The following is a 21,073-nucleotide window of genomic DNA, read 5'->3' as shown; positions in this document are numbered from 1 at the left end:
GCCCCTAATTGGTGTTCTGTCCATGCAACCACTAAATCTTTTTACCTCCTGCAGACTTTTGCCTTTTCTAGAATGTTCTGTAATTGGAATCATGAAGCGTGTAGCCTTTGCAGATGGATTTCTTTCACTTAGCAATATGCATTGAAGGTTCTTCCATGTATTTTCATGGCTTGAGAGTATTTCTTTTTAGCATTGAATACCATTCCGTTGTCTGCCTGGAGCACTTTTGGTTTGCTCTTTGCCTGTTGAAGGCCCTCTTGGTTGTATCCAGTTTTCAACGATTATGCATAAGGCTACTATAAACATTTTTGGACACTTACTATTATTTTTTGTATGATTTTATTTATTTATTCATGAGAGACAGAGAGAGGCAGAGACACAGGAAGAGGGAGAAGCAGGCTCCCTGCAGGGAGCCCGATGTGGGACTTGATCCCAGATCCCGGGATCACACCCTGGGCCAAAGGCAGACGCTCAACCACTGAGCCACCCAGGGGTCCCTGGACACTTACTTACAGGTTTTTGTGTGGATGTAAGTTTTCAGTTCACTTAGAACTGTGTGTGTGATTGCTGGGTCATATGCTAAGTCTATGTTTAACTTGGCGATAAAGTGCGCAGCTGGCTTCTAAAGTGGTGGCACCATTTTGCCTTCCCGTGAACAATGAACGAAAGTTCCTGTCGCTCCACATCCTCATCAGCAATTGGAATTGTCCACTCTTTTGGATTTGGATCATTTTAATAGGTAGGTTAGGGGTATCTCATTGTTTTTTCACTTGTATTTTTCTAGTGAGAAGTGATGTCAAACGTCTTTTTATATTCTTATTTTATATTCTTTGGTGAAGTCTGTTCAGAGTTTCTGCTCATTAAAACATTTTTTTTTTTTGCTTTGACGAGTTCCTTTTATAATCTGGGTACAAGTCCTTTATCAGGTATATGATTCTAAAAATATTTTCTCCCAGCCTGTGACTGTCTTTTACTTTTATTAATAGTGTTGTTTGTTGAACACTAATTTCTTTTTTTTTATTGAAGTTCAATTTGCCAACATATAGCATAACACCCAGTGCTCATCCCATCAAGTGCCCCCCTCAGTGCCCGTCACCCAGTCACCCCCCCGCCCACCTCCCTTTCCACCACCCCTTGTTCGTTTCCCAGAGTTAGGAGTCTCTCATTGAACATTAATTTCTATATAAAGATCAGTTTGTCAATTTTTTTGCTTATGAATGAATCATGGTTTGATGTTCAAGAATAATCCTGTTCGTGGAGAATTTTTTCCTACATCTCCCAGAAGTTACAGTTTCAGCTTGTACGTTTAGGTCTTTGGTCTTCCATTTTGAGATAATCTGTATATGGCGTGAGGTTGGGGTCCAACTGTATTTTTTGGCATGTGGATGTCCAGTTGCAGCACCATTTGCTGGTAAGAGTATCCTTGCCTCAGTGGAGTGTCTTGGCTCCCTTGGTGGAAACCACTTGACCATAAGTGTAAGGTTTTGTTTCTAGACTCAGTCTGCTCCATTGATCTCTGTGGCTGGCCTTCAGCCAATACCGGACTGTCTCTGCTGGGCATGTGCTCGGCTTCAGGGCAAGCAAGGCTACGCAGGGGGTTTATTAAGCTGCCTGTGCTTAGCTTACCTCCCCAACCTCCGTACCTCCCTATTAAATCCCTGGCTAGCTGACTGGTGGTTTGCTCGGGCTGAAGGAGCTACTGACTCTCCCTGTTTACTTGCCACTGAGATTGCCACATTTAGCTGACAGCGTTCCAAGTCACATGGGTCCCTCTGGCAACTGCAGGGCAGTTGTTGGCTTTGTGGCCTATCTGCCCCCTCCGCGGTCAAACTGGCTGCTGGAAGACCGTGGGGGCAGGGGGAATGAGAGCCACTCTGGGCGGAGAGGCCACAGACTCCAGCTCCTCTCACTGGAACTAAATGTGTTCCTCACCTTCAATTGCCCAGGGTTATAGCTGCTTTTTGAGGACAGGATTTGTTGACCTCCTCACCCCATCAGGCCAGAAGTCCTCTCCTCTAGTATCGTTTGAACTTGAAATATTCTTTGTTTTCCCTCAAGCCCAGGCCCACATCCCCTCCCCGTGGGTTGTTACCTTGACCTCGGAACTGGTCTCCTGGTGCCCATTCATCCTCCGCACAGCTGTCAGAACCACCAGGAATGTGGAACCGATTTCCTCGGTCCTCTGTTTTAAAACTACTGTGTAAGAACGAAGAGACAAAACAGCCCAGTTCACAAACGAGCATAAGATCTGAACAGACACTTTATATAGGAGGAAGCTACATGAAGATGCTCAAAACCATTATTCATTGGAGCAATGCAAATTAAATCCACAACGAGCTACCACAACACACCCACCAGGATGGCTAAGATTAGAAAGACTGACAATACCAAATGTCGGTGCAGATGTAGGCGAGGTGAAACTCTCCTACATTGTTGGTGGGAATGGAAAGCTGCTTAAAATACCAACTGTAGACCTACCCAGTGACTCAGCAGTCTCGCTCCTATTCCAGAGAAATGAGAGCTTCTGTCCAAAAAAGACTCACAAAGAATATTCAGAGCAGCTTTATTTATAAGAGCAAAACAAAAACAAGAAAACTGGGAACAGCCCAAGTACCAGCAGCAGAATGGATAGACAAATTGTGATATATTTATATATTCATATGACAGAACGAATTACTGAGATAAAAACATGGGTAAATGTCAGAAACATTATGCTGAGTGAAAGAAGTCAGTGAAAAGAGAGCACAAACTATATGAGCCCAATCATATGAAATTCTAATACTTATACAGCTGATCTCATATATATATGAGGTCCGTGGCTGCCAGGGTTGGGATGTGGACAGGGATTGATTGGGCCAGGGACACGAGAGAACTTTCTGGGGTGATTGTGCCATTGTATATTTTGGTGGAGGTCCGCAGGTGTCTGCATCTGCCAAAACGTATCAAGTGGTACACCTCAGATTTGTGTATTTTTACCATATGTACGTTTTCCGTTAAGGGCATTGTAAGCAAATGTGTAGCCCTAGGTCATAAGACATTTAGGGGTGGTGAGTATGGATGTCTGCGATTGAAATGCAGCATAGAGATAAGGGAGACATGAGTGGATGGAGAGACAGATGGACAGATGGACATGTGATAAAGCACAGAATGCCAAACACTATAGAATTTAGGTGGTGGATAGGAGTGTTCACTGTAGGATGTTTCCAACTTTTTAGTATGTTTGAAAAATTTTTTAAAAATATGTATGTATGGATTTCTGAGAGACACAGAGAGAGAGGCAGAGACACAGGCAGAGGGAGAAGCAGGCTCCTTGTGGGGAGCCCATGTGGGACTCGATCCCAGGACCCTGAGATCATCACTGGAGCAGAAGGCAGACGCTCAACCACTGAGTCATCAGGCGCCCCCCAATTTTTAATTAAATAGAGGGAAAACATGTTTAAAGCAGCCCAAAATACAAGCCTCTGTAATGGCTCCCCACTGCCTCCAGGATAATGTCAAGCCCCATGGCCTGCCGACGGGTCCCCAGGTTCCTTTCATCCGCCATCTGTGGCTTTCCGGCCGCTTCTCTATCGAAAATGCCGTTCTTGGGATCCCTGGGTGGCGCAGCAGTTTGGCGCTTGCCTTTGGCCCAGGGCGTGATCCTGGAGACCCGGGATCAAATCCCACGTCGGGCTCCCGGTGCATGGAGCCTGCTTCTCCCTCTGCCTGTGTGTCTGCCCCTCTCTCTCTCTCTCTCTGTGACTATCATAAATAAATAAAAATTTTTAAAAAATTAAAAAAAAAATTAAAAAAAAAAGAAAATGCCATTCTTGGGCAGCCCGGGTGGCTCAGTGGTTTGGTGCCTGCCTTCGGCCCAGGGCGTGATCCTGGAGACCCGGGATCGAGTCCCACGTCGGGCTCCCTGCGTGGAGCCTGCTTCTCCATCTCCCTGTGTCTCCGCCTCTCTCTCTCCTCTCTGTGTTTTTCATAAATAAATAAAATCTTAAAAAAAAAAGAAAATGCCATTCTTCCACCAGCCGAATTCCACCTCATTTTCCGGAGAGGGCTGAGCTCCCCATCCCTTAAGAGACACCTCAAAGGGCACCTCTGCTCTGGAGGCTCGTCCGCTCTGTGGCCCTCTTCGGCCCGGCCCGGGGTGGCCCTGGGGTGCACCAGCCGCGTCCTGCTCTCCTTACCCTCCTAGAACCTCTCCACCGGCGGGGGCGGGGCCGGCGCCTCTTGTACCAAATCCTGTGGGTTCATTACCCCCAGCTTTGGCTTCCCATAAGCAGGCGCCTTTTTTCTTGTGTATCCCCAGTGTTTGCTGAAATGGGGGGGGGGCTAAAGTGGAGCAGACCGTATCATGCATGCCTCCCCCCGAAGGGAAGAGTGACACATGTGATTGGCTCTGCTGACAACCCCCTGGGCCACATTGGTGATGGGGTCGTGGCCCCAGTTGCTTTCTCCTGGACCCCGCAGGGCCCTCTGGCTGGGAAAGCTCACTCTTGGAAGTGGTGCGCCCTGTAATCTGCTCTGTAAAGCCAGCTTTTGCCCAGGTGAGCTCCAAGCGGATTTCATGAGAGGGGAGAGGACACACTGGAAGCTTCCACGTGGCCCCCACCTGACGGGGCACCTGTCTAGCCTCTTTGTGGAGCAAACGCTTTGTCTGATCTTGCTTCTGGCTCCTCGTGTGTGGTCTTCCTTGCTAAGGGATCTGGACCAGCCCCGCGGGATCACCCCCCCTGGCGTGCTGCCCAGAACCCCTTGATAAGTTGACCCAAGGAAATCCCCTGGGGATGGGAGGCGACAGGGGGTCACGGAGGGCACCTAAAGGGATAGGCCACCAGCTGGTGCATGCGCTTACCCAGGACCACCGTCTTCCCATCCTGGGAGGGCTCTCCTCAGAGATCATCGAGGGGTGGGGCTGTGTGGTGCTCTGGCTGGAGGGTGAGCGCTCTCATCTCGCAGGTGGGGGTGGAGGAGCCTTCGAGACTTTCCAGAACAGTGAGGAATGGCGTCCCCACTGGTTAGCCGAGGCAGCCACATGTGTTCCAGATGGTTCTTTGAGTTTGATTTGACTTTGTATCCATGGGTCATTTGAAGCAGGCATTCTTCCTTCTCTGTGGATTTTTGACTTCTTAATCGATTTGTTGTTTTGCATTTCTGCTGCCCGTTCTCCTGTAATGAAAAAAAAAATCTTTAAAACACTGTCAAGTCCTACCGGGGGCTGTTGGAGGTCTAAAATTCTAAAATACTTAACACAAAAAAATAAATAAATAAATAAATAAATAAATAAAATAAAGTACTTAACACAAGTCCTGAAACCCTTGAACACCCCCCTGCCACCCCCCCCCACCAGCAGTTCTAGATAGAATCTCCCCCACTGTTACGAGACTCTCCGCGCCCTTGGCAAATGGGACGTGTCAGGCGCTCACCGTGCGCCCGGGGTTGTGCTGTTGTCAGAGAAGGGCAGGTACGTGCCTTGCATCCCTGCCTCCCAGGACCGGGACTGTGGCGGACTAAAGGCTAGCGTGTGTGTGCGCGTGCGTGTGCATTGTTGCCTTTTGCATTTGAGGACCCTGTAGATCTGGCACTTCTGTTAAGGACGGGTGGATCTGGGACCTCCTCCCTGCGGCGATGCCCCCTGTCCTAGCGCCCCCTGTGGGCACAGAGCCCACTAGAACTGTAGGACTTCTTCCAGCTGTGGCTGTCCCCAGATGCAAGGGTCCCTCGAGCTGTGTGGCACAGCCTTCCAGATGTATAGGTCTCTGTCCTCAAAGCAAATTGTAGCGTGACATGTGCTGTATGGGAGTTTCTAGAACAAGAGAGGCCAGCCGTAGTCTCTTCGGTATGTAAGTGCGGGGTATACTTGTGAGCTCAGAAGGCACGTGGGGATACAAGCACAGCATCCTTGAAGGCGAAGGGCCTGCCTGTGACCTGTGGACCAGCTCCTCTGAGCTGTCCCCCTACTAGTGGGGAAATAGGGGCTTGTATATTTTAAACATTTCTTACACCTTATATGAAAAGACTGCTTTTTTTGCTTCCCCATCTACAGAGAGTCACCAGTAATACTTTAGAGTATCTGCTTGCAGGACTTTTTCTAGACATCATGTACCTTTGTAAATACTGGGTTATTTTCATAAAAATGGGACCCTGCCACTTTAAAAAAAAAAAAACAGTTGTTATTCAGTAATAGCCCTGCTTATCTTTCTCGGTCATTAAAGAGGACCCTAAAATATTGTGTTGAATGGACTGCATGATGTTACACCGTAATTTATTTAGCCAGTACCTATTTTGAGAGGTTTTCCCCTCTGGCTATTTACCGCTCCACACAGTGCCACGATAAACATCCTCATAGCCAGATACACAAAGCCTGTCTAGTTTGTCGGCTAAATTCCTAGATGTTGACTGGCCGGGCCACAGAAGTATGAATTTTTTTTTAATTTTTTAAATTTTTATTTATTTATGATAGTCACAGAGAGAGAGAGAGAGAGAGGCAGAGACACAGGCAGAGGGAGAAGCAGGCTCCATGCACCAGGAGCCCGACGTGGGATTCGATCCTGGGTCTCCAGGATCACGCCCTGGGCCAAAGGCAGGCGCTAAACCGCAGCGCCACCCAGGGATCCCAGAAGTATGAGTTTTTAATGATGCGCCTCTTCAAGGGCCCTGCCAAGTGGTGTTCCATTAAGGTTGTCCTGGCTTCCCCTCCGACTGCTAGGGAGCAAACAGGTGCCTGTTAGCTTCTGTCCCCAGCCTCACTGGGCACTGTACTTTTGTGATCCTTGTAAATTGACTCAGTTTAAAATGCTCCCCTGTTGACATTGGCATTTCTTTGACTACAAGGGAGGTGGAACACTTTTTACCCCTAGGTCTTATTAGACGCCCTTATCTTGTGGGGTCGAATCACCTGTTCACATTCGTTGCCTGTGATTTTTTTCATTTTTTGATTTTTTTTTTATGCCAGAGTCTGTATCTTTCCTCGTTGACTTGTAAGGGCTCCTTTTACATTAGGGATGATCAAACCCTTTTCAGAAATTCCCAGGACATCGTATTTACCAGTTCCTTAACTGATAGGCCTTTGGGTGGTTTCCACGTGTTGGCCTGTATGAATAACGCCATCCTGTTCCCATTTCATGCGACATTCTTGCAGCTCACGATCGTACAGATTGTATGATCGAGACTGGAGGTGAAAGAAAGGGGAGGTTGGATGGCTCCGGCCTGTCGGGAAATCTGGTGAGGTGAGCGCATCAGCAGCGGACGCCCAGGAGGGGCCTGGCCTTGCCCTTGGCAGTGGCCACGCCCGGCACAGCAGAAGGGTCCACAGTGGGCCAACACGGTCAGACTCCAGGCCCTCACCTGTGACCCCACTGCTGACCTGTTCATGTCTGGAGGACCCTACGGAGGACCCTACGGAGGACCCTGTGTTCTCCTGTCTGCTCGGTGCAGCACCGATTGTGCTTTTGAAAAAGGCAGTGCTGCTTGTTGTTTTGTAAATAACCATTCACATCAATCAGGGATCTTTAACTCCAGGATTCAGCCCTAAGTGGGAACATCACAAACCTTATTTTCTAACCCCCCCCCCCCAAATCTTTACAAAATCGACTTGATTTTTCAGAGCAGTTTTAGGTTCACAGCAAAATTATATTCCTGCTCCCCACAGCCACAGCCTCCCCCATTACCAGCACCCCCCACCCCTGGGGTGTGGGTGTTCCCGTCCACGAACACACCATCCCCAGCCTCCGTGACGCACGGTGGAGGGGATGCCAGAGGTCGTTGCCTCCAACATCCCAGAGCGGTTTCCCTTAAAAGCCCCGGGCCCCGGGGAGACAGCCTCCCTCCCTTAATGAGCCCTGTGCCCTGAGAAGCGGGAGCGCTCAAGGCTAATTAATGTCCTGAAATGGCACCAGTTGCTCATCAGGGCGCTGCCTGTCCGGGGAGGTAAGTGTGTGTTGAGCTCTGTGCGGGTTTATCACGCTCACGGGGATGGACACGCATGGCCACCACCACGGCCCGTGCAAAGACCCGTTCTGTCGCTGCATGGCCTTTCCAGGGCCCCACCGCCTCCCTCCCCCCAACTGCCCTAATCCCCTCCACCCACTAACCTGCTCCCCTTCCCATGATATTTCAAAGCCTTTTGAATTTCAAAATACCGGAGGAGGGATTTTTTTGCTCATGTGCCAAGGTAGAGGTGGACGGCCTTAAAACAGTCCTGGTCGTCCCCTGGCCCCTGGCACGCGCTGCACCTGCACCTAAATCGCACCAGCAGAAACATCTGCATTTGAAGAAAAGTCTGCGGGAGGCACTAGGCCCAGGCGGCGCGGAAATGGAAATACTAACTGCAGAGCCTCCCTGGGTGGTGGAGCTCTGCGCTGTTTCGTGCTAGGCTCCCGTCCTTTCGTTAAAAACGAAGTTGAAGCATTTTGTGCCCTCTGCTAAAGAATAAAGGCTTCTTGCCAGAGACTGTGTGTCCCCGGGACCGCAGGGGGCGGGTGTTCAGGGCGAGGTTGGCCGGCCTGAGCCCAGCTCTGCCACCTGCTGGCAGGTCCCTCCCCGGTGAGCTGCGGCGCCCGCCTGCTCCGACTGCAAAGACGCCTGTGGGCGAGGAGCTGGGATGTGACCATCACTTTCCAGATGGACAGTTCTGCTTGGCAGGTGACAGGCACGAGAGGGCAGGTCTTGGATGTCCCGGCAGAAGCCCCCTGGGCACTTACTGGGGCTGTGGCAGGGGTGCAACCAGGGGCCTGTGAGCCGGGGAGAGGCTGTCCGCAAGCCGGGGGTCACGGGCTCACGGCTGACCCTGAGTGCTTTTGGCTTTTTTTTTTTTTTCCAGGTGACGGTCGATATGGCAGCGACGACCCTGAATCCGGTGGGTTTGCGTCCCAAGGCCTGCCCGGCATCCCGCCCCTCCCCTGACCGCTCCGGGTAGAGACCGGCCAGGCCAGCCGCACAGGGATGCGGGGACTTAAAAGAATCAAGCGTGCAAATTGGGGTCCCTGGGGGGAGGTGGCCCCCTGGGGAGGCCCGTGGGCCCGAGACCCAGAGAGCGCAGCCGTGTCCACCTTTCAAGCTTCTCGGGGTGGAAATCCTTCTGGAAGGAAACGAGCAGCACTGGGCAAATGCCTCAGCTACCGGCGGCCTCGCGCTTGGGGGGCTTGGGGGGTCGGGGCGTTTGAGGGCTCCGGCGGCGCTGCTGGCCCAGTGCCAGGTGTCCTCACGCCCCCCTCTCCGTCTCGCTTGCCCCCCAGGAGTGTCGGCCGAGGCAGGCACCATCGCGGGGGTGGCCAGCGCCCTGGCCATGGCCCTGATCGGCGCCGTCTCCAGCTACATCTCCTACCAGCAGAAGAAGTTCTGCTTCAGCATCCAGCGTAAGTGCGCCCCCCCGCGGCCCGCGAAGTGGGGGGCCAGACCAGGAGCACGAGCAGAGTCCGACCTGCGGCCAGGCCGACCCGAGTGTAAAGTGGCCGTGTTCCTGCGGGCAGCGTTCGTGTCACCCAGAGCAGGATGGGCCCGGGGCTCCCCCCGGCCTCGGGAGCACGGGGCGGGGGTGTCGGGGGCTCCGGGAGCTGCCGGGACGCTGGGGGGCTCTAAGGACGCGGGAAGGCAAGGGGCCGAATAGGGTGCAGGACCTGCACCCCCTGCCGGGCCGCGCGTGCCAGGCGTGGCTTGCGTGCTAGGCCTCTGAGCGACAAGTCGGGGAGTGACAGAAGCCCATGTCGCCAGCCGCGTGGGGGCGCGGCGAGGAGAGCAGGGGTTCCCCGGCACCCAGAGACGGCTGGCCGAGGGGGCGCCTCTCAGAGTGGCGAGCTTCAGCTCAGGTGGGCAGTCTCCACCTGGTTCCTCCCCCCGGCGGCCCGGTTTGCTTCTCAGCCTCGGTCGGCGTGCCTGACCAGGGCCGCCACGTACGGGTGCGCAGGTTGTGCGACCACGCGCAGTTCCACGGGCTGTGCCCAGCAGCACAGCAGGGGCAGCGTTCACGTCTCGGTGCGCAACCCGTGCCACGGTTCGTGGCCGCCCCGCGTGGGATCCCGTGGACGCACAAGCTTGGCCGTCGAGTGGCGTGGACGGGGAGGTGTCAGGCAGGAGCACGGAACGGGAGGCTGGGTGGTCCTCAGAGCTGTCCCTTGTCCTAGGTCAAAAGCAGAGAAACAGTCGCCTAAGATGGCAAAGCTGTTCTCTCAGAGTCCTGGAGGCCGAAGTCCGGGAGGAAGGGATCAGCAGGGCTCGTGCTTCCGGAGGCTGTGGGGAGCTCCTTCCTGCCTCCTCCAGCTTTTGGTGGCCCCAGGTGTCCCTGGGCTTGTGGCCACAGCACCCCAATCCGGGTGGCCTTCTCCCGTCTCTTCCACGGACACTTGTGGAGGGCGCACCCTGAATCCAGGGTCATTCATCTTGAGATCCTTAACCTCACTGGCAAAGACCATTTTCCAAACAAGGTTGCGCCCCTGGGTGGCCGGAGGCCGAGGACTTGGCTGCGTCTCCAGGGGCCACCATTGGCTGCAGCACCGCATCGTTACCCCGGCGGGGGGTGCCAGGTGCCCCATGTGCGCGGGCAGGGCATGGGGACGCGAGGAAGCCCATCGGGTAGCGGAGAGACTATTTAAAAGCCGGGCGCTGCGGAGCACTGTATGCGGAGTCCCGGCCGGAGACCCCCGTCAGCCCCAGGGCCGGGGTCGAGGGCACCCTGACTTTATTGATGGGGAAGGAGGGGCTCAGAGGGCTGTGGAAAGGACTGAGTCCACACGGGGAGCGCCGGGTCCACAGGGGAGCCCGAGGCCAGACGGGGAGGCAGGGCAGTGAAGGCTCGTGAGGAGCGTGGGATTGGGGGGATCGTGGGGATCAGGGGATCTGCGGCCCCGGCCACGGGGGGAGGCGCCCCAAGTGAAGCGAAGATGCCTTCTTTCCGCCCTTGTTTTCTCCAACAGCTGTGAGGCTGTGCGGGTGGGACCAGGGGGGACCCGCGGGCCCTGCTGTGCAGAGCGGAAGGGTTGCTGCGGTAGTTGAGGGACAGTCGCACCAAGAGGGGGTGTTCGGGACACCTGACAGCCACGGCCGGAGCCCCGGGAAGGTGGCTCTGCGGCCTTTCTGAAGGCAGCCCGGAGGTGGCGGCCCAGGCCTGGGAGGCAGGCGTGCCTGTGCGGCCTCTGAGGGCTCCCCCCGACCCGCCCCCCATCCCCGCCATCTGTCCAGGACGTGCCTGTCGCCCCGAGCCCACACTGTGCCCACCCTGCCCTCCCCCGAGAGCGCCCCTGCCGACCCGGCCTCCCGGCTCCGCGCTCAAGCCCCTGAGGAGCTGGGGTTGGGACTGGCCACCCCCACCCTGTCTGCCAGGCCTGTGTCCCCAAGCGGCCACAGCCGCCAGCGCGGGGCAGTCACACAAGGCAGAGCAGAAAGCGCACCAGGAAGGGAGGGGGCACCCGTGAGCTTCGGGGCCCCCCTCTGTCCGGGTCCGTCCCCAGGCACAGAGTCTCCAGGACCGGGGGACAGGGGCAGTGCAGGTGGCGGAAAGCCCCCGGGCTCTGTCGTCCTAAGCTTTGTGTCTTGCCTTCAGATGCAGCAGAAGGTCAAGGTAATGCCGCGCTTCGACTACGCCTGTCCCTTCCCGCTCCGGCCGTCCCCGGGCCCCGCCCCGCCGCCCTCGCTCCTGCCCCCACCGCCCGCCCGACCCCTCCCTGCCCCTCACCCACCGGGCTGTGGCCACACCACCTGCGGCTCGGCCGCTGTCCCTGCAGGGAGGCCGGGGCCGGGGGTCCTGTCTGGGGGTCGGCGCCAGGGAGCAGACGGGGCTCCCGGTCCTCAGGTTCCCCAGGGCTGTCGCACGGACTGCTGAGTGTCCCCGTGTAGGGTGGGCTCCAGTCGCAGTCGCGCCCCCCGGTGAGCCGAGAGCCTGCGTGTCGTCGATGCCCCTGGCAGGGCGGTGGGGACGGAGCCCCTGAACCTGAGTGGAGCAGCTCTGGGGGGGGGCCGTGCCCGTCCCCCCGGGTGCTCACGGCCCTCGGCCTTGCTGGCTGGAGGAGCCACGTGGCCCGAAGGTGTGGACGTTGCAGGGATGGCCGCATGCTGGCAGGACGCTGGTGGCCCCTCTGCAGTGGACCCCCTGCACCCCCTCCCCGCATGTGCCCCCCCCTCCTGCGGCGCTTGGCTCCCTCTGCCCATCCCGGCCCCCGGGCTGGCCCCGCCACCTGGCCCCAGGGCTCCCACAGCTGGCCCCTGCCCTGCGGGGATGCGGGTCAGAGGCCATTGCCACATCCCTCCCGAGGACAATGTGGGGACCCCCCGCCCCGCGCCGGGTCAGCCACCGACTCTGCTCCTCGCCCCCTGCAGAGGGTCTGAACGCGGACTACGTGAAAGGAGAGAACCTGGAAGCCGTTGTGTGCGAGGAGCCCCAAGGTGAGCCCTTCCCGGCGGCACGGGGTGCGAGTGGGGGGGGTGGCCCCAAAGCTTTCCCCGCGGGGAAGTTCAGCCAGAACTGGGCGTGACTGCAGGGACGAGCCGGTTCCCGCTTCCTGACGCCAGGGACGCTGGGGCCACAGCCAGGGCTGCCTGCGGAGTCCAGGGACTCGTGCACTGGGGACTCTGGTCCCGGCGGGGGGAGCCGCTGGGCCCAGGCCAACGGAGCTGTCATGGGGGGCGGGGGGCAGCCTTTATTTTTTATTTTTTATTTTTTCTTATTTTCTTTTTATTGGAGTTCAGTTTGCCAACATACAGCATAACACCCAGTGCTCATCCCGCCAAGTGCCCCCCTCAGTCCCCGTCACCCAGTCACCCCCACCCCCCACTCACCTCCCTTTGGGGGGCAGCCTTTAAAAGACACCTGTGACTTTTCCTTCTGAAGACTGGGGGCGCTGCAGGGTCTCGGCGGACCCCGGAGCCCGTGCCCCCCGCACCCCGTGGTCGAGCGCTGAGAGCGGGAGCCATCGAGGGATGGACGGGAGGTGTAAGGTCGGGCCGGGGCGGGGGGCTGTCACGAGCCAACGGCAGCCGCGGGGACAGCCTGTCACTTAGGACGGGGACCGCGGTGTGTGCCGGTCCTGCACCATCGGGCTCCGTGGCCCCCGGAGGAGAGCCAAGAACAGCCCCTCGGGGCCACTGGCTACCTAGTTCTGCAGCGACCAGGGCGTCCCCACTGGCCACAGGCCCCAGTGTCCCGCCGAGGGCCTGTATTTGCCCCTTCGGCGCCCTGGGGGCACCGTGCCCCCCTCCTAATGCCTGTCTCCTCTCCCCAGTGAAATACCTGACGCTACAGACGCAGACTGCGGAGCCGCCACCCCCCGAGGCGCCCCGGATCTGAGGCCTGCACCGCCGCGGGCGCCCGGGCCGCCCTGGTGACCAGCTCCTTCGTTCCCGTGGACCCACCACCGCCACTGTCCGCTTCTCTGATGACGCCATCGGCTTCTGATTCTAAGTTTTCCAGACGAACTCAGGGTGTGTGTGAGGCCGGTTTCTGAGCCTGCCCTGCCACGGACGCTCGGGGATGCTGGGCACTGGGGACACCGGGAGGACGGGGGGGGGGGCAGGAGGACGCTGGTGCTCAGGGGTAAGAGCCGGAGCCCAGGGTAGCGCAACCCCTGCACGCTGCAGTGACGCCCCGAGTCCCTGGCAGCGGCCTCGGGCTACTGTCGCTGGGGACCCAGCTCACACCTGGGTTGCTGGGAGGCCCTGAGGCCCTGCCAGGAGCACAGCAGGGGGATCAGACAACCACCCACCCCCACACACACCCCCCCGACACCCACACATACACCCACACACACTCACACACTCTCTGCCTTTCTCCCTCTCCCTCGCTCGCTCGCTCTCACATACGCACACGCGTGTGCGTGCACACACACCACCCAGCTCTTCCACCCCTGGGCTTCCAGAGAGCTGGTCCAAGTGGTGGCTTTTCATTTATTTGAGTGCAAACATGCATGTCGTGATAGTCCTGCCCCGAGGCCTTAGGAACCTTCTGGACGAGTAGGCAGCTGTGACTCTTGGGCCTGATCCCCCTCTGGTTCCGTAGGCAGCCGCTGTGATTAGTGTTTAGGAATCATTGATGCATTGAAACGAGTATTCCCCGTGTACCCCGTGTACCCCGTGTACGCGCTTTGTTTGGTAGCAAAAGCTAGACGCTGGGCATGAGCAGCAAAGCCAGAAGCACGCGTGGGTTTTGCTTAAAATTGTATTTGAGGGGGGAGGGGCCGCCCGCTGGGATTAGTGGCACTGGCCTGGCTCCCTGGTCTGGAATGATGGTTGCGTGTGTCCTGTTGGCCGGGGGCCCTTGGGCGCCGCGGGGCTGCCCTGGGGCTAGCCTCCTGGAATGTTCCATGTGGCCCACGTGGGGTCCTGTCTGGGGGAGCCCTGCTGTCCGAGGCTGAGCTGAGGTCTCGAGCCACCATGTACTGGCATTGGGCTTGCAGCGTCCAGTAGCACCCCCGGAGGCCGGCAGGCAGGGGGGCCCTGTGGCCGGGGCTCCTGGCGCCCCCTTGTGCTGCACGGTCCCATCTAGCTTCTGAGGGAACGGTTGGGGTCAGGCGACCCCACAGGTGGCGTGACACATGCCTCGCATGCTGGCGTTTGTTGGCAGCTGCTTCAGAGACCCCGCGGTGCGGGGACTGTCCCCTGCTGCGCGTCCCCAGGCCATCGCTCGGATGCTGGCCGCTGCCCCGGGGGGCCCTCCCCCCTGGAGGGCGGCCTCGGTTGTGAGTGTGCAGGTGTGGAGCACCGAGGAGACCCCTCTGCGTGGGGGTGGGGGGTGTCCCTGCCCAGGATGGGGGGGCTTGGGCGGTGGGGGAGGCCTCTTGTGTCCGTGGCCTCTGGCCACCCCGTGGGGAGGGACCCGGGAGCAGGAGGGGGGGCCTGAGGCGTTTCACAGGAAGAAAACGGAGGCAGCACCGCTGAGCGGCGAGTTCCTGCCCTGCCCGCCGCCAGGAAGGTAGGGGGGCCCTGGTCCCCATGGCCCGTGTGTCGCGCGGTGTGACCGGGCCCAGCCTGGCGCTGGGAGCCCCGAGGAGGGGCCCCCGCCCCCGCACCCCTGGACTGTGACGCGCTTGTGTTTCAGTGTGAGCTGTAAGCCGTCTCGCGTTTGCATTAAACGAACTGGAACCGACTGGCGCCTGTGCCCTGATGGCGGGAAGGGGCTTCTTTGGGAAGTGATGCTGGATTCTTCCAGAGGCTGCGCCCCAGCCCCAGCCCCAGGTGTTCCCCCAGAAGCTCGGCGTTCTGGCCCTCACCGGGGTGCCGATGGTGGGGCGGCAGGGCCCGTCCGGGCATGAGCGGACCTGGTGGCGGGCTCGCAGCCGGACCCCGGGGGCCGAGTGGGAGGCGGCGGGCGTGGGGTCACCTGCGTGGGGTGGCGGCCACTAGTGCAGCAGCACGAGCCCTCCCGCCCAGAGCCGCCCTGGGACTCCCCGGTATCCGCACGGGCAGCCGGGTGCCCGGAGGGGACAGGGGCGCGAGGCCCCGAGCAGGAGGCGGGTGACCCGCGGGGGCTCCCCAAGAGGCCGGCATGCGAGCCGTGGACTCGGGGTGGGGGCCCCGGGGCTTGTCAGCGGTCTGCCCCCTTTGCAGCTCGGGGTCCCGGGGTCCCCGGGCCCGATCGCCCGGCCCTCCCCCACCAGCTTCGGGCAGACGGGTGATCCACGGCTACACGCGCCACATCCCCTTTGGGGCCGAGACGCGCGTGTGGGGTTCAGCGAAGGACTCGAGTCCTACCTCACACGCGTCACCTGGGCGTGGCACGGGAGACCACAGGTGTGGAAGGTGCCGTCATTTTTCCGAGGGAGGAATTGGGAAAACATTAAAAAAAAACTAGACGACCCCAGAGCAAACATATTATTTTAATTACAGATGGAAATACAGTGTATCAGATGAGGCGACTACGCGACTGTACCAGTCCTTACACACCTGCACCAGGGGCTTAGGTTCCATACGCTTTAAATAAACAGGAAGCAAGGGGGGTGCTCGGCTAACGGCACAAGGTTCTAGCTGGGCCGGGTGGGGGCACCCGGGGGAAGGGGGCTCGCACGCGGACGGCCCGACAGACAGCCCACACGAGGCGACGCGGCCCCGGGAGGAGGACCGCCACCGCCGCTGCCGGCGGGAGGACACCGTGCCAGGTCACTGGCCCTGTTCCTGTCGCGTCGCGGGCAGACCACGTAAGTCGGCGCGAGCTGGGGGTGGAAAGAACCCGTCACCCGGTCCGGTTACGCACACACCTCCTCGGGTGACTAGTTTCCAACATAAAAAAGGACATAGGAAAATAAAGGCATGTTTCTCTTTTTAAAAAATACCTTCTATGTACATGACAGTAACTGGCGCAGGAGGGCCCCGGGTGGGAAGAGGACGGGACACTCGGGGGCCGTGGCGGGGCCAGGGCGGTGAGTGGGCACGACGGACACGGCCGACGAAACGGAAAGCGCTTGATGACGGCGGGAGCAGTCACGTCGCCACGCAGGCGGTCGCTGGTGGGCAGGATCACCCGGCCCGCGGCCTGCCCGAGGCCCCTCGGGGGGCGGCCCCGGAGCACGTCACACGGACGTGTGGACGGGGGTGACCGGGTGGGACGGCGAGGAGCCCCGCTCGGAGGACGACGAGGCGCGCGTGGCCACCTCCCGCTGCAGGTCCTCCACCCGCTTCTGCAGCTCCGCCTTCACGGCCAGCAGCTCCTTGAGGTTCTGGTGAATGGGCATCTGGGGAGAGAGGGACACGGTGAGGCCCCCCGCAGCTCTGCCGACTGGCAGCACCGACACTGTTCCCACCCGTCGCGAGAGGTGCAGGCGGCCACCCCGGTGACCCTGCTGGAGGAGGGCGCCTGGGGGGCCGAGCCCACCCCCCCCCACAAGGCCTCCCCTGGAGCCTGAGGCCTGGAGGGGGCTGCCGTGGGCGTATGGGACTCCCGGCCTGATGCTGGGTCACAGCATCACCCGCCGTCCCCCGGCCGGCCCAGCCAGCAGCCGGCTTGTCCCTCACGGGGCTCCCGGGCCAGGGTGAGGAGCATCGGGGACGGAGGTCACCACCGGGGGGGTGCTCCTGGCCTCGTGTCCCTGATGCAGTGTGTGCACGGCAGCCACAGGCCCGGGTCCTGAGCCTCAGCCAGGCTCCCTGGTGCCCAGCCAACAGCCTCCAGGGGCTGCTTTCTGCGGCCCGGACCTTGCCCTCAAAACCCTGGGGTCTGACCCCAGCCTGCCGCTCCTCACCGCTCCCCCGGGGTCCTGCCTCCGCTCCCCTCCTGCATTCCAGAATCTTCTAGGTTTTGAGCCGTTCCATGCATGTGCAGCCCCCTGCCCCCAGGCTCTCCCATCAGGGCTGATCACCCAGTCCAGGGAGGAGGGAGACAGGTAGGGAGGAGGCAGGCAGATGAAAGCGCAGGGTGCCAGGTCACTAGAGAGGAACAAAGTCCTGACGTCATCAGGCCACAGCAAGAAGGGAAAGGACAACACTGAGGCTGATGCCAAAGACCCCCCCCCCCAAAACAAGGGGACGTTCCCTTATTTGCTGCTGATCCCTGAGGCCACCACGAAGTAAGCAGTGGCTCCCCTCCTGGCCTTGTGGCCAATTTGGTGTTAATTCTCCTGTTGGCGGGATCGTTTGATTCCGAGGGAATCACACAAGGGAAGCTTCTGGAGTCAGGTCCCGGACACGGGAAGTCCATGGAGGGAGCGCCCAGTGTCACACCCAGGACCTGAGGTGACCCTCAGGGATCTCCGAGCAGCCTTGCCTCAGGTCACTTCCAGTAAATCCAAGGCCTGCTCGGTAGAGAAGTGCCCAGCAGGGAGCCTCCCCCCGTGGGCCGCGGGTCTGCCAGGAGCCAAGAGAGCCCCAAAGGAAACGACGCGGCTCGGCCCCCCTTCCACCCGGCCACCCTCTGGCGGAGGCCCAGGGAGGTGCGGTGCAGGCAGCCCACAAGCGCCCTCCTCGGACAGAAGGGGCCAAACAGGCTGGTCCCTGCCTTTCCTCCCTGTCCCGCCCGCCTGGCTCCCCATCCTGTCGCAGTGACGCCGGCCTAGGTGCCTACTGTGCCACCCCCCCACCCCCGTCCTTGAACGTACTGCTAATGAGCTGGCCCTGTGCACCGTGTGCCTGCCCAGCCTGCCCCCCACCGGCCTGCGGAGCCCCCAAGACCCAGCCTGCTCCCCCCCCCCCCAAGGCCTGGCCTGCTCCCCCAAGCCCTCCCGCCGGCCTGGTTAGAACAAGAAGCAGCAGCCCGTGGGCCACCGGGCAGTTCTCCTGTCACGCTGGAGCCACAGCACTCCGTAGGCCTTCACATCACGCTCCGTTCCTGCTCCACGAGGTCTCGGTGAGGCCCGGGGACCTGGGCCCTGAGTGCGTGGAGCCACCGCTGGAGAGGGGATGGGACCCCGGCCCATGGGCACCCTGCAGGCCAGCGCACGGCGGCTCGGTGCGGCCGATGGCTCCCGTAGCACGACGGTCCTGCCCGAGACCTCGACGGAGGCCAGTGCGGGCTGCGGCTCCCGCTGCCGTCACGGTGGCCATGGTCAGCATGGAGTGCCGCAGACAGGACAGGTGGGCAGGGCTTCAGGGCCAGGGCGGTGCTCCCGCGTTCACGGTCCCCGAGCGTAGGCAGAAGCGCTCAAGCCCAGGGCTGCTCTTTGTCCCGCAGCAGGGCCCGTGCCAGCTTCCCTGCAAATCTTTCAGAAATCCCACCGTCTGTCCTCTGTGTCCCCCAGGATCCTATTTGGTGACTCTCTCCATGTGACCGAAATAAAGTGGGTTTCCTGCCCTCTGTCCCTGAGCCTGTCTTCTTGTTGCTACGACACACGACAGAACCAGGCGGGAAGGAAGCAGCGAGCCAAGGGCAGGAGCAGGACACAGGCACAGGCCGGGAGGGAGCGGCGGACGCACACCTGACTTGTGTTCCTAAGTAAAAGGGGCTCCAGTGACTGGAAGGAAGTGCCTAAGGGGTCCCAGGGGCTGGCATTCGAAGAGAAAGCAGCTGAGGTGAAAAAGGAGCATAGTTCTGGAAGCTGCCCTGTAAATCACTGAGCTTTCTGGGCCCGCACGCCCCTGCAAAGGCAGCTCTCTCTCACACGGCTCTCGTTTTGGGGGCGATTCCATCTAACAAGCAGCAGTCGTCATGCCAGGACCTACCCTTGCAGCGTATGGTCTGAGAGAGAGAGAAGTTGTCACCACAGCTCAGAGGGGACGGCGGGGCCGGGGTGTGGAAGGCAGATGAGCTGCAGCCATCAGGTGGCCATGGGAGGCCGGCCCCGGGCCGAGCGGGCCGCTCTATGGCCACCCTCGGCTGCGCGACCAGGGAATGATGAGATAAAGTGAGGTATGGGTCACTCGGAAGAGGGGAGAGGAAAGGATCTGGGGACCATGCTTGTGAAGAGGCTCTTTGGAGGCCACCGGCAACTGCTGGCTGACCTCGTGGCCTTCTGCAGAGATGCTGCGGAGCTAACAGGATGCGCGCTCACCGGCAGAACATCTGAAATTAGTTCCTAATGGCTCACTGGCCACACACTCAAAAACCCGTATTTCAGACATTAACCACTGACCACAGGACTTGGCCACATGTACGTCGTCTTCATGGAGAAAAGAACAGACTGTCTCTCACTTCACATGTTCTTCAATAAAGAGAACGTCTTACAGCTCTTACAGTCGGCACCGAGTCCACACTCCATCTGGGGGTTAGCACCGTGCTCTGGCCATCTTGGGACCGAGGTCCCTCACGTCGCAGCGCCCCTGCTGCTCCGTGCTCTCATGACATGGGAAGCTGCCACTGGCCCCTTCCAGCGGGCTGGAACCGTGCTAGTGCACCCGGACAGCGGGCGGGGGCTTGGCACAGCCAGTGGAGGGAAGTCTGCCTGCGGAAGGTCTCCTGAAGAAGGTTCTCAGAGCAGCGGCTGTTGGCCCAGTGAGAAGCAGACACCGGGGAAGCATTTCCACAGGTGAGGGGTCGACAGGCAGCCCCCGGGATACAGGGCCCATCGGACCAGGAGGGAGAGAGGGGAACACGAGGCCTGGGTCTCATACCTGCCCTGAGAGGAAGACAAGTCCCAGGCTGGACTGTTCTGGAAAACAGTCCTGAGGGCTCTGAGGGTGGCAGAGCTGACCTAGAGGCTCTAGAGGGAGAAAGAGCCCTTGTGGCTAAATTTCATGGAAGAGAAAGCAGGATCAAAGAGTCAGGGGAGGAGAGGCCAGCGAGGAGCAGCTGGAGCTGTGCTGCTGGGAAAGGGAGCGGGTCAGGGAGGAGAGGCAGGAGCACAGCGACAGTGGGCACGGTCGCAGGGGTCCTGGGGTGACGTCTACAGGGACTGAATTTGCCATCGAGGAGGGAAGGCTAGTGAGGTGATGGTCCCTCCAAAGCTCAAGCACCAGGCAATGGCCAGGTGGCATGAATGGCTGGGTCTCCCCCATGGTTAGCGGGGCCTGGGGATCGTCACGGGGTAACTGTCCACCCAAAATGCAGACACTGAAGTGCTGAGCCCCAGCACGACAGAGCGCAGCCGGATGTGGAGACAGTTCCTCACACAGGTAATCCGAGTTACGCGGAGGTCATCAGGGTGAGTCCTAGTGCAGTACAACCACTGTCCTCGTGGAGAAGGGGACACTGCACACAGGCTCGCACAGGGAAGGAAGACAACAAGAAGACACTGGAGAAGACGGCTGTCTGCAAGCCATGGGGTGGGGGCAGCCGGGAACAGACTCCTCCCTCAGCCCTCAGGGGGACCCGCCCCAGTCAACACCCTGATCTCAAGGCTTCTCCTGTCAGGACCGTGAGCCCACACATTTCCACTGTGTTGCCCCCACCCCATCCATAGCCCTTGCTTACGGCAGCCCCAGCGTCTGAGACATGAGACATGGCTGTGGAGACAGCAAGGACCCTGCGTGAGAACGGGGTGGGGGGGGCTGAGGGGGGGAGCCAAGAGCAGAGGGGCAGGTGCCTGGGCCCAGCAGCAGCCCTGATGTCAGATGAGGCCCCAGAAGCCCACTCCTGGCACCTAAGCCAGTGAACCCAGAAGATGAGAAACTTCAAAAGACCCTTAGTTGAGAGCCCTCTGTCCCCGGGGGCAGGGCCGCCCCTCCACGGGCCCCCTCAGCACCAAGCAGTGACCATGCCCCCCCATGTGGCAGTGTGCGGGGGGATGCACCTGCGGAA

At 59.5% G+C, this 21,073-nt stretch overlaps 2 protein-coding genes across 14 annotated transcripts in view; one reads left to right on the top strand and one right to left on the bottom strand.

Moving 5' to 3' along the window:
- The window catches only part of CD99L2 (CD99 molecule like 2), a 94,714-nt gene extending 79,656 nt beyond the window's left edge, over nt 1–15,058 (top strand). The window contains exons 6-10 of one of the 2 annotated variants that reach the window (XM_072743571.1): nt 8,810–8,845; nt 9,225–9,344; nt 11,525–11,542; nt 12,298–12,363; nt 13,200–15,058. In XM_072743571.1, coding sequence (XP_072599672.1) covers nt 8,810–8,845; nt 9,225–9,344; nt 11,525–11,542; nt 12,298–12,363; nt 13,200–13,264 — 305 coding nt within the window. In that variant the 3' untranslated portion in view covers nt 13,265–15,058. The remainder of the gene's footprint in view (nt 1–8,809; nt 8,846–9,224; nt 9,345–11,524; nt 11,543–12,297; nt 12,364–13,199) is intronic. The other variant, XM_072743570.1, reaches the window with a different exon arrangement.
- A 711-nt stretch (nt 15,059–15,769) lies between these two features.
- The window catches only part of MTMR1 (myotubularin related protein 1), a 64,353-nt gene continuing 59,049 nt past the window's right edge, over nt 15,770–21,073 (bottom strand). For all 12 annotated transcript variants that reach the window (XM_072743568.1, XM_072743567.1, XM_072743566.1 and 9 more), the window contains one exon: nt 15,770–16,640. In XM_072743568.1, the coding sequence (XP_072599669.1) occupies nt 16,479–16,640 (162 nt within the window). In that variant the 3' untranslated portion in view covers nt 15,770–16,478. The remainder of the gene's footprint in view (nt 16,641–21,073) is intronic.

Source organism: Vulpes vulpes, chromosome X (genome assembly GCF_048418805.1).
Source record: "Vulpes vulpes isolate BD-2025 chromosome X, VulVul3, whole genome shotgun sequence".
Lineage (NCBI taxonomy): Eukaryota > Metazoa > Chordata > Mammalia > Carnivora > Canidae > Vulpes > Vulpes vulpes.
The sequence above is the reverse complement of the archived record's forward strand: the minus strand, read 5'-3'. Positions and strand labels throughout refer to the sequence as shown.